At 40.7% G+C, this 13,040-nt stretch overlaps 1 protein-coding gene across 9 annotated transcripts in view; it reads right to left on the minus strand.

Moving 5' to 3' along the window:
- Nucleotides 1-13,040, minus strand: part of PKHD1 (PKHD1 ciliary IPT domain containing fibrocystin/polyductin) — a 250,411-nt gene that overhangs the window by 138,120 nt on the left and 99,251 nt on the right. For all 9 annotated transcript variants that reach the window (XR_009968457.1, XM_062638531.1, XM_062638533.1 and 6 more), the window contains exon 37: nucleotides 9,980-10,192. Coding sequence is in view for 8 of the 9 variants with exons in the window: in XM_062638531.1 (XP_062494515.1) it covers nucleotides 9,980-10,192 (213 nt within the window). In the remaining variant the exon portion in view is untranslated. The remainder of the gene's footprint in view (nucleotides 1-9,979; nucleotides 10,193-13,040) is intronic.

Genomic DNA, 13,040 nt, shown 5'->3' on the forward strand with positions numbered 1-13,040 from the left:
AAATTCAGCAAACACAGCAAGGTATGCCAGGGCGTACTTTTCTCCAGGGTTACAAGAAAGTTTGTCTACAGTAAGCAAAGTGTGGATTGTACAGAGCATTGTAGGTTTCTCTATCCCATTATAGGCATGGGATAGTTGTCTCCTAATTCAGGAAAGAGGATTAGGCAAGTCCCTAAAGGGACTCAGAAGCTGTTCAGTGGGCAAGGAGTCTTGGAAACCCCAGCCACAGTGACAAATAGCTGAACTCACAAAGCTACAAATTTTTTGGGACCTGAAATAACACACAGACCAGTGTTACCCTCATCATTGATCCCATTTACAAACCTAAGCACATGTCCAGTTTTTCTGCCAGCTTCTCAGCACTACAGAACAGAAAGGGAGAGGAAGAGAGAGAGAAAAAAAAAGCAGTGGTATTGATCTCACATGAGAAAGGATGCTCCAGATCCCACTTTTCATCCCAGTGGGAAATTTTGTTTCAGGCAAGGCATATCCTTTAAAATCTCTGTTTTCACTTCATTTTACCCATTCCTTATGTATTTATGGAAAAAAAAAAACAACTCTTGTGCAACGCCATAAAATGTTTTCCAGATTCCACCAGAAGAGAAACTTGGATTGACACTGGTCACTGAAGGATGTGCATAGTTTGTAATCAATTATTTAGAATCATAATTACAGAACCATAATCCTAATTATTTGTATTAAGTAAAGTCTGCCATACTAGATGCTTTGCACATGCAGATAGCTATAGGCAGACTTAATAGGAGTCTACAACAGGCCGATTTACAACACATCAATCCAATGGTGACACATTTAGGAGTCTTTAGATCTTCTCATTCTCTAGCTCAGCCTCTGCCATAAGGCTGTCCTGTGGAGCTGATGATTTTTCCAGTGTTTTCACATTTACTGGCCATAATATTCCAGCTTTCTTTGTTGCCAGAACATACTGCTTCAAGATACTACAGTCCTTCCCTGGAGTATATTGAGTATAGTCACTCTTCTGTGCCTGATTTATCCTTTTGCAATCTGCGTCCACAAATATGTCCATGTTCTTACTCCAGTGGCAACCAGAAGGCATTTGAAACCTCAGATCTCAGTAATGATTTCCCTAATCACCAGTTTGCTCTGAAAGGAACTTTTGCCTTTTACACATTCCTACTCAGTTAGAGGATTTCCACCTCAAATCTTTCAGATGGTCCAGGTCTAAGAATTTACGTCATTAGACGACACATTGCTTAGATGGAAAACAGATAACCCTGACCCGAAAACAAGACTTTTTGGAGTATACATTGTCACCTAATTTTAGATATCCAGGGAACATCCTAACCAAGCCTGACAGCAACCACTGCGAACCAGATCCAGAGTTAGGCAGAGGTGGCAAGTCTGGCTTATACATGGGTGTATCGGTAAAAGGAGTCCCTGCCATGGGACTGTGTCTCTCCCAAAAAGTGTTTTAAACAATCTTCCTTTCCTGGCATGGTGCATGATACAGCAAGCTTTGAATCCTTCCTCTCTGATAAACAGTGCCAGGATCCTGCTGCATCTCATTGTCACTCCTATTTACCAAAAATTAATTATGAACACACAGCTTGTTTGCAGTGTTGACAAACTATAAAGCTCTTTTACACCTTTTGACAGTTTATTGGTGCTTTAAAGTTGAGGTAATGAGATCCCTTTATACCACAAAAGGAATTTACAAGAACTGCAGGGCTCAGACACACTGTGACTATGCAAGTTATACTGCAGATAATCTGTCAGTCTGTTGCAGCTACATTGTAAATCTTTAGTGTAAATGAGAATCTTTCATTTTGCATGAACAAAGAAAAAACCCCAAGCAGTTTATATTCCCCAAACTTTGGAAGAGACAGAGTTAAAAATATAATTCAATGTATTATAGCTATGATAAAAAAAGGAAGTAAAAAACACCCACCATCATATAGTCTCCACCAATAAGACACAACACAATTTACTACAGCATTGCAGGTGTCAGAGTGCTTAAGGAGTCCAACTTCCTCTCCACTGTCATAATCCCCTATTATTTCCTTTCCCCTACCCAAAATGCACTCCTTAAACTTAGCTTGGCCATTCCCAAAATTTCCAAATGTTAAAGTGACAAATGGCACTACAGACATTGGAAATGTGTACTTCAGAAAAGAGATTTTTTATATATATATACATTTTTAGATCCATGACAGAGACTTTCTGCTGCTGCTACAGCTTCAGTTAATAAAACAAACCATAAAAATAACTATATCTAAAATTCCTTAAGTTAAAAGAAATAGAAAACCTTTTCCAGAAAGTCTCTTTACTCAGGACAGGATATAGGTGTGCTGCTACAGCTTGTTATAGTCAAATAGACCTTAAAGCCCCATCAGATTTGGATTTAATGATGATTTTTACAAAAAAAATTTGTCACAGCTACCGCGACTCTTGCAGTGACCAGTTCAGTCACTGGCCATAAAGTGCAGGGAATCAGAAAAGGAAGAATGAGAGGTGCTTCCATCTATTTTCATAGGAAAAACTGTGAGCCCTCAGTCCTCTGGACTTCAATGTTTCCAGCTTAGTTTTGCTGTCTGTTAATTTCAGTCCTAGGAATATTTCCTAAGCACTTGAACAACATTTCTAGTTTGTTTTGCAATGTGAGGAGTTTGGATTTTTTCCCACTAAGTGTCATAAGAGACAGGGATATCTCTGCCTAAAACTGGGAGATGTCTTTCCACCCCCATACAGTCCTGCAGGACAAACTGCTGTGTGTGGGTAACTCCTGGGGAGATGCAGACAGTTTCCTGCTACTTCCTGACACAGCCAATGCAGAAAGCTTTTCATTCATGCCCTGGGGTAAAATAGGAGGTCCTTTCTAATTTATAATTGCACATTAACCCTTCAGACACCCAAGAGTTTATCAGCTTTCTGGCTACTGCACAGGCAAGATACAGCAGCCTCAGTGATGAGCACTCAGCAGCACACTAGGTATTTTAAATTGGATTTGAGCATGGGCTCAAACCATAGCTTGTCTGGTCTCCCCATTGTGGGGGAGCAAACCCAACATCAGGGACAAGCTTTACGTCAGCAATGGGCACACTGAGACTGGAAATCTGGACCTGCTCAGTCCCCTCAGCTAGGTCCCTATGCACAAATCCATCATGTGCCACCTCACTTCTGGAACAGTTATATTCCTGGATCTGGGCAGAAGTCCTTTGTGGAGAGCCTCTGATATTGCAGACTGCTAGGGCAGGGTTGCAGACTGCTAGGGCAGGGGACTGGGCTGCTGCTCTAGGCTGAGGTTGTCACTGCAGCATAAGGACATGCCACATTTTCTAGCATTTATTCTCTGTTCATGCACTGGGAATGCACAGAGATCGTGGCTCAGGTTTTTAACATCAGGCTTTAACCTGCTTGGTGGCCCACTCACCCAAGGCCCAGTGTATAGTCACAGCTTCAGTATCTCCATGACTTCTCCCTCATCTCATGCAAAATAAGGGTGACGCTCCCCCGTTATAAGTTCTGGAGAATGAACTCTACAACTAGCCAGATGTGATTTCACTCCAAATTCAAATGAGACCAAATATTCAGCAGCTATGAGAGAAGAAAAATTCTACAATAAAGTTACTTTTAGAACCATTACACTTTTTTTTTTTACTAATGGCACTTCTGGTCCTTAGGGGTTCTGATTTTTATTCTGCAAAACATTTCATCTCACTATTGTAGAAATGCTGATATGAAACAGATATAACATTAAAAATAATATTCTGTGAAAGTCCAGGTGAAAGAAAAATGTCAAACACCTTTTCCTTCTCTCATTGGGGGAAAAAAGTCTGGCATCATCCAAACAAGAGGACAAAGTGAATAACTTTTATTTTCTCCAGTAGGAAATATTCTTGGAAGTGACCCCATCCTGCTGAATGTTTATCTTTTGTGAAAGTACAGTTTGCACCTAAAGCATTTCCACCTAAACATTTTTGAAGGGCACCCTCAAGAAAGCAAAGAGTGTCTTATTAAGGTGGGAAGAGCTATGTGATTATCAGGTCTATGGAAACTCTCATTGTTGCTCTTTTCTGACACATTACACTACAGACAAAATACTTTCCCTGTGTGTGCTGTCCCATAAATGCAAACGTTCCCAAACATCTACTTTAACCAGAGATTACCCAGTTACTTTAAGTCACATCCATCCAGAAAGGGTTTCCAGAAAGGAATCCATGCTCCATGCCTGAAAATGGCTCACAACCAAAGGTGCCGCTCAGGAAAACCTCTTTAAACTGACACCAGGAGCAAACAGCTTCAAACACAGCAGCCAACTACTGCAGGATCCCGTTGTGAGCGGCACACAGCTGTTAACATTTTGCATTATTGCCAGTTAATCTCCCGCGCTGCTGCTGAACAAGACAGTGAATGTCTGCCTGCAGGAGCGGGTACGCAGGGTGGCATGGCCATTTAAATGCTAAGATCAGTTCACTACATCCCTGGCATGCCATGAAAGAGAATGAGACACTCAGGGAAAGCGAAGATGAGCCCAAATGGAGGTTTCATGCCTGGCTCAGCCTGCAGATGTGTGGAAACACAGATCTGGGTCCAGGCTTCTCAGCTTGCCAAACTTTCAAGGCTTTTTCACATCTGGGAGTCAAAATTCACCCTGGTTTTGTTGTTGGTTGCTTCTCTTCCTCCAGACAATCTGCTAGTTGTAGCTGGGGCCAGAATTGGAAGGGGTATTTCAGTGCTATACTCGAAGGTTTATAAGAGGCGATTATTTTGTCCCACAAAAAGCCTCCACATTTATAGTAATCCACAAACTTCCCCCTGTCAAGAAACACAAGCTAACATATTAGCTATAGTCTGTATCTGTTCTATTTACTCTATTCCATTCTATCCCATCCTGTTCTATCCTATATATTAGCGCCCAGCTCCTAGTCCCCTTTACTTCACACTTTTTCCTCATTAAGATCAAAACACAGAACAACTGATTTAAGTTTAAATCAAAGATGACAGATGAATTGCTGTTAGAAAAAAAGGGCAAGCTATGAGACACAGCTGCTTTCTCTGAACCTGGCTCTCTGGGTATCTTTTTCCCCCCATCTGTGAGGTCTTTAAAATCCAATGGTCATCTTGTATTTGTGAGCAAGAAAGTGAAGGAACAAGTCATTGTACATTAGTTACTCCATGGGAAGTGCCAAAGTGCAGTTTCCTACCCCCTTCCTACAAGGGGATTCAAGACAGCTCAGCCTTCTGTTCAAGAGCCATCTGCTTTAATACATCATGTTAGAGTCAAGGTCTTGAAAGGAAAAGCAGTGTCACAGAAGGCAAAAAAGCCTCATGAAGCCATCACACAGAATAACTAGCAGCTAAGGAAAAACAACCTGCAGAAGCGACCCCAGAAAGAGAAATGGGACCTGAACTCACAGTTTAACAGGGGTGTGAAGACCAGTGGTTTCAGTTAGTGGAAAATAACATGTATTGAATGAACAGACATTTCAGTAAGGTAAAGAAACACATCTTATCTCTAGCAGATCTCTGCACCCTATCTTGAATTCCTCTGTTACACTATTTCTTTTTCCCCTGTGAAGCTTTCCTTTTTAATGTGTGAGTAAAGCACAACAAATTCTCTCATGTTGTTTATGATCACTTAATCTCAAACTCAACACAGAAACATAATACTACTTAATGGAGAAAAAGCAAAAAGCATTTGATTAAATGTTTGATCTTTTGAGGAATGCAAAAGCTCCACAGAGCACAGTGCACAGTTCACAAATATTTTGTAGTTTATTATTGATTAAAAGTGATTAAAATTAATAATTTTTTCAACTGATAAAAAAGCCTTTTTTCCTCAACTAATCCTGAAAATGCATAAAATTGTTCAGATTCAGAGAAGTCTGGAACTGAAGTGCAGAACTGACTGTATAATGTCATCTTCCACAGTCAGCATGAATTGCAAGTGCAGGGATGTTCTTTGCAGCAGGACTTGCCATGACTTTAGAGGACTGAAATGACCACTGGTACCTCTGTTTTAATTATGTTGATTATAAGGAGGCACGATACTAAACTAAAAGTCTCTGGACATTGTTTTTTTCTCTATCATGCAGCTTTCACAGCCTAGACAAAGTGAATGTAGCACATTATTAAACCTAAAGTATAGCATTTTCCATCTAGTTGGAGAGGTATATGTTATTAGTCAAGATTCAGGGAACAGGCTCATATATTCGTGCCCCATATCATCACAGTATTGACACTGACAAAGTTTCAGCTAAATGCACAGCAAAAATGCTGGTTTTCTTTTGGGAGCAGACACAGACTGTTTCAAGGGGACACAATAGAACAATGAGCTCATCTAAACAGGGCTGCTAAAAATGGAGCAGAATAGAAATGGCCTTAAAATTTTTTCCATCCATTGTAATAAGAGTGTTGGATCCTCAAAATCAGGCTGCCGCAAAGGAAGAGTAAGTGCCCTCAGCTACTGTGGCAGCACTTCCACTTATGCTGCCTCCACACTGAGTCCCTCACCTCCGCTCAGCCTCTGCTCGTGTCTCCGGTCCAGTTTCTCTGGGAAGGACAAAGGTGCAAGAACAGCCAAGGCCACCATGTTAAACTTCTCTCCTGAAGCTTGTCAGGAATGTTTCTCAGGGAATAAAGCACAAAAAGAGCTGGAGACAGTGATAAATTTCCCTTCTGAGCAATCAATAAAATTGCTTCAGCCCCGCTCAGGCCCCTACTGCAGATGCAAGAGCCATAATTACATTGTCAAAGAGTCGAGTTGCCCTGGCTGACTGAAACCCCCTTTAAAACTGACGTGTGATTGACAGGCAGTTTATGGGTGGCATGCTCTGACTGGCAGGAGAGTTGGCTAAAGCCAAAGGCAACAGTGAAATTTCCCAGTCTGCTACAACTACCAGAGCAAAGGACTGCCACTCACGAGGGAATTGTGGGAAACCCTGAGTCATATTAACATATCAAAGTGAGGAACTGACAGCGCTTACTAAACAATCTGAACTAACCATGGCTGCAGAGCATCCCCCAAACTTCCTAGTCTGAAAGGGGAAAGAAATTAAAATGCTATCAGTCCTGTCTTCACTACGACAGCTAAGAATTTGGAAGCCTGCTTATTTAATGATTTTGATCTGAGATAACATATATACATGTGTATATATATGTATCTCAAAAACGTATATTGCTGAACATGTCAGCTTCTTTCATATTTATATAAAAAAGGCTGTCACGCTCAACAATTTGTTCTATACCACAGGCCAGACTGGCATGAAATTGGAGACAGAACAGCATATTTCTGCTTCATGTAAGCAATACGTACAAAAAAGAACATGCTCTTTTGGTCTTGTTTTCTAGCAGGATTCTACTGGTTCAATACTAAATTGCAGATTTCATGGTTTGAACGAGCCTTAAATGCAGCCATGCACTGGGACTGTATGTAGTGCACAAAGCTCAAAAGCTTCATAGCTAGTCTGGATTTCTTGAATAAGAATAGATAAGAAATTGAAAGCGAGATGTTTCCTCTAATGGACCAAGCCACCTTTGGCTTCAAGTATCTTCATCCAGGTAACGCTTGGGTTGCAGATCTCACCTCCTTGGTTTCCGCAGGCATAAAGAATTGCTGGGAACTATGGCACTGAGTAAAATGTAAGAAATATTGGTGAGAAATGCCTTGAAGGTGGTGACATAGAACCTGGGTTCAATTCCTTCCATTGTATTGCCAAGTTAACACTGTCAAAAGTACTTCTGCCCTTTTTGTCTCCATAATTCTGTGAGTTGTCTGTGAGGATGGAGTCAACAAGCAGCATGATAAAGGCTCAGAATGGAAAGAAGCAGCAGAGGAGACAGCTGCAAGACGTTACTGTTTTTTTCTACATTGCTATAAAACAAAACAGCATGAAGAAGACAAGGCTTTTGTTATGAAGTGCTGATAATTTAAGAGACAATCTTGACTTACAGAGGTCAAACCAAGACTAGAAGGATACTTTCAGGTAGCAGAAAACACAGAAAGCGAAGCAGCAAAAGCTGCTATCAGGCAAATTCAAATCAGACATTTTAATACTTTTCTTCAAAAAAAATAAAAAAATAAAACCATGGATGATTAACCAAATTAATCCCCTGGAACCAGCTTCTACAGAAAATACTGGCTTCCGTTTCTCTTGATGTCCTCAAAGACCAAGCCTTTCTGGAAGGCATGCTTTAACCTAATGTGAGTTACTGAACTTAAGGCTGGGATAACTGTGTGAAACTCAATGGTCAGAAACAGGCAGTCAATTCAGCCTAGATGATCTAATAGCCCTTCTTCACAGAGCTTCTGTAGGAAATGGGATAGAAACTCTCTGCCCTTTTGCAAAGCCAGTTTACTGATTAAAGCCATTTGCAAGCATTAATATTTTAACCTTGCTGTGTCTTAACAAGGTGGTCAAAAGCACCTGACATGGCGTTCAGGAGTAGTACAGCCAGCCTCACCTGCCACTGCCAGGACCACCTTCCCCAGCCCTTCCTGCTGATCCCTCCTGATTCGGAAAAGCATCTGTTCACTGACTCCTTTCCAACAGCCAACCTCCCCAACCTTGCTGATCTCCTGCGACCTGACAGGAGCACCGCACAGTGGTACAGATCACTCTATGTCCATGCTCAGACTGAACCCCTTAGTGTCTGACGTCATTTTTGAATGAGAGCCATACGTGTCAGCCATGTTCAGGTAGAAACTTTTCTGCCTGAAGGACAGGAGGGTGTAAGTTCAAGCCCTGCTGCAGGGTACAAACTCCTACCAGTATGAGGGTTGACATCAAGAACATAAGGGAGGAAGATGAAGATATCAGACACTTTGGCTCCTTTTTTTTCTTTTCTCCTCTATGACACTAATATTCTGATTCATGCTGAGTTTGGACCTGAATTCAATCACTGCATCAAGAAATGACCATTTTATACCTGTATTTCATGGCCTTCCATAAAAGCTGTGTAACTAAATTCTTCTATACCACAACACCTGCTAACCTACAGCCATTTTCTGTCCTTCAAGTCCCTTGTCACTTTCATTTCATGGGAATGTAGAGCTCTGGAATATAGAGAAAAGTCCAGTAGCTAGACCAGAGGACTGAGCATCTAGGACTGAACTTTATGACATTGCCACAGATTTTTTGCGTAGGCCTGGATTTACCATTTATGACAACAACCTGTATTGAGCAGGTGCAGCTGTGTGGTCCACCAGGAAAAACAGATTCTAGCTGTACTCCTAATGCTAGAAAAAGACCACTGGCATTGGGATACCAGCACAGCACAAAGAGATGGAGCTGGAGAGGAAAACACACTGCCAGCAGCACTTTGCTGGTGCTTTGAGAGTTATCGTCTCCCCTCCAGCTGGCACAGGTTACTAACTGCAGTATGCTTGACATTGGCATCACCAGTGGACCTACCTGGCAGACTGCACTCTCTTGGAAACCACAAGAGCCATACCTTTTTGGGGGAATGAAACTTCCCAATTGTTATGGAGACAGACAAAGGGAAAAGGATACCCAATTTTAGTAGCAGAGAAAACCACCATGGGTCACAACAGAGATCAGAGGTCCAGTTTCCAAAGACAGAGACTTTCATTTATGGACAGACATGCAGAAGTTCAAACATCTTCTAGGCACCTCAGTGACTGCCAGGATTTCATAACTATTTGATACCATTTATATTCTTGGGGTCCAGATTTTCCAATTACTCACCTCCCAGTATGGGAGTTTTTATGGAGATAGATAAAACTCTGAGATTTCATGTATAAGACACTACATAACTAGGAGTCTGACGGTGAATGCAAAGATATGACGTTCTAGACCACAAACCTGATTTCAACAAGTACTTAAACGTAATTAGAAATCCAAGTTCACAGCCAAAGTTGCTTGTTTTTGTGTGTTTTTCTGTTTGGTTGGATTTTTTCCTCCAAAAACTTTTCTGCTTTGTTTTGTTTTCTTTCATTCATTTGTACTTTGCTTTTGCAGAGAATAAAAAATATACTCACCATGAATGGAAAGGGTCCCATTTCTCACTGCCAAGAACTTGGCCCCATACGGAAGAAATGGTGGAGAATGGAAGCTTCCGTACAGATAGATGTGTGCTTTGTGATGGAAAGGGGCCTCAGGGGTTCCCACCCGGAGCTCTCCTCCATCAGATATCAGAATGTAATGAGCATGAAGTTCTACAGGTCCTGGACCAGTGATCAAGAGTTTGCCACCTGAAGACAACAGAAGAGCAAAACAGAACCGTAGATCTAATAGCAGTCATTATATCACAGTCAAAGGACCTGTAAGAGATGGGTAAGCAAATGATTTTGCAACAAAATTATGAGATTAAAGGTAAAATATTATTGTGTCCTGCAAAATTTCCACCTTGTTCTGTATTTCCCCCTGTGGATTTATCAGCTGTTTTCAGACACTATTAATTCAGCCCATTTTTCAGTTCTACCACAGGCTGCCTTTTTCAACTTGAACAAGGCTACTCAGCCTACTCTAGAGTATCTATCTAGAGACTAGATATCCTAGTCTCTCAGATTCCAGTGCAAGGGACCTATGTTTGGAAAATCCCAGTTTTAACCTACTCACGTTCGATGTTAAAAAAAAGGATATTACTACTTAATTTGTATGTTACTTTTCAGATTACAAACTACTTGTGACAAGGAGAGGGTAGGGGAAGACAGCTTTGGAACATAAGAACTGGCAACTTGTTTAGATCAGCAGCTGATTTAATTCTGTATACTCTTCCAGCTGCTGTTTAAAACAGATGTTTCCAAATACAGTATAAGAAACTTCTTACTGTTAACAGGATGTGAGATGATCTCCCCATCCCATGAAAGCCTCATTTTAATCCCATATTAGAGGTTAGCTTTGCCTGAAAGCATGTTTCATCTCCTTACATAAGTTTTCTTTTTACCATCTATTAGTATAACTGGATAACATTTTTCAGTAATATAGATCTGATCCTTCAAATCTTTCCGATATATAGTCACAGTGATTTCTTGAAGCAATGAATTCTGTGATCTAAGTACATAGTGCATGACAAGGCATTTCCCCCTCTTGGTTTTAACTCAGTCTTCAGCTCTGTCAAATGACTTCTTTATTCTTGCCCTGTATGAGCTGGCAATCCCAGTCTACCATCTCAGAATGGCTTTTCCTTTATCTCCTTTCATATTTTGTCTCCTATGAAGAGCACTGTTGTTATCTTTACAGTGTATTTGAACAGAGTGGACTCTCAGACATCTAATCATTCTGCACATGGGATATGTCTTCCTAGGTCAAGCCTAGGAGCTAGTAGGGGATGCCTCAAAACCTGGCAACCTCAGACCTCTTTACAAAGGGTCTGTCACCCTCACAACATTTCCCTTTATGTGCCATTTCATATGATGGCCAGCTTTCTACCGGTGTTAACAGTTTTTACGAGTGACCTCTATATCTACCAGTTGGCTTTTCTTCCTCACAAGATACAACTAATCCTTAACAAGAAGGATAAGGGGGATCAGACCTCTGCTTTAATTGAGATGAAAAGGGAAGGAAGATTTTTTGATATAAGGACTATCTTGATCATTGCTCACCTTTGATGAGGTCTCGCTGCTGCCTGCGATAAGGGAGATGCACAGCCCTTTTGTGTCTTTCCCACCAGTTGCATCCAACCCTGACGAACACATTCTGCTTATCCTAATCTTCTTATTTGTTCTTGCATTATTGTTTCATTGATTTCTTAGTCTTATAACAAAGCCTTATAACTTAGTCTTGGTTTTAATTTCTTAGGCTTATAACAAAGCTGATATTTGAATGAAGGCTACCCATTAAACATTGTCTTTCCAGTTTTCAGTAGATTCTGCATAATTTTTCTTACAGAATATGCTTAACAGCTGAAAGAGAGAAATCTCTAATTTTCTTGCTTATAACCACTGGGAACCATGGGAGTCCTCTCACAAACTCCCCTTTGCGTAGATTGTATTTTCCCCCAGACATACTTTTCTATATACATGTGTATTTCTGTTAAACTTGTTATATAGCATTTTTAGACATTATACAGAATACGCTCTGATAAAACAGCACAAATTTCGGCTTCTTTCATGCAAAACAACAGAAGATATCTACGTTTCTGAGACACATCTGAGACTTTTAGAAAAATTACATGTTCTTAATGCAAAACTTGCTATACTGAAATCGAGATAATATTTGAAATGGTATTCATTTGCAGACTGAAGAGACCATTAGATCATATCGTCTGATGGTCTGTGCACATCTTGCTATTGAAAAACTGAAGGAAGTCAAGTTGTCTGTGTTTGACTGCTACATACCCTCCAGAAAGGCAATCAACTAAGTGACTTGAGGACATCACTCTACCATTCTCTATTATCATCTTTTCCAACAGCTAATTTCTCTTATTGTTCATAATTTCTGCTTTATTTCTAATCATAACTTGTCAAGGATGAGCCTTCAGACAGTGGTTCTCTTTGTACCCTCCTGCATTGCACTGCAGAGAGGTATAGAAAACAGCATTATCTGTCAAAGCACTTACAGGCAAAATCAGATCTCAGCCTCATTCATACTGGTTGATGAGGTTTTTAAGATTACCTCTGTGAGGAATCATCTCCAATTCATGGAGAAGGCATCCTCTCCCACAACCCATTGTTCCTTCTGAAACTGGAAATCCAGGCCTCCTAATTCTTCTGTTCCTTTATTGTTCTTGATATTGTCTATAGAGGCAAAACTGGCTTATCTCCACACTCTGCCTCTTGGTTTTCATAGAAAAAACACTATAGTACTTCCTTTTTACCTTCATTAGACTGGGAGATCAGTTGGACATCCTTGGGCTTTTGATTCTTCTCATGATCATGGCTTTACCTGGTGAAGTCCCTTATTGGTTAAGCTGTTCATTCCTAATTGCTGCCTGCCTGGCTCTCTCCTCAGCTGTGTAAATCTGGTTTGAATGGCATTCACAAAATGTGATCAGTGGTGGTTCTGCATTTACTTTCTGATTTTCGATGAAGCCCAGTAGGCACAAAAAATGTTCCCCACTAACAATTTCCTTTATGAGTTAGTATGTTTCATGTCTGC

This window comes from Pezoporus occidentalis, unplaced genomic scaffold, assembly GCF_034315485.1.
Source record: "Pezoporus occidentalis ecotype Australia unplaced genomic scaffold, CSIRO_AGI_Poc_V1 ctg57, whole genome shotgun sequence".
Classification (NCBI taxonomy): Eukaryota; Metazoa; Chordata; class Aves; order Psittaciformes; family Psittacidae; genus Pezoporus; species Pezoporus occidentalis.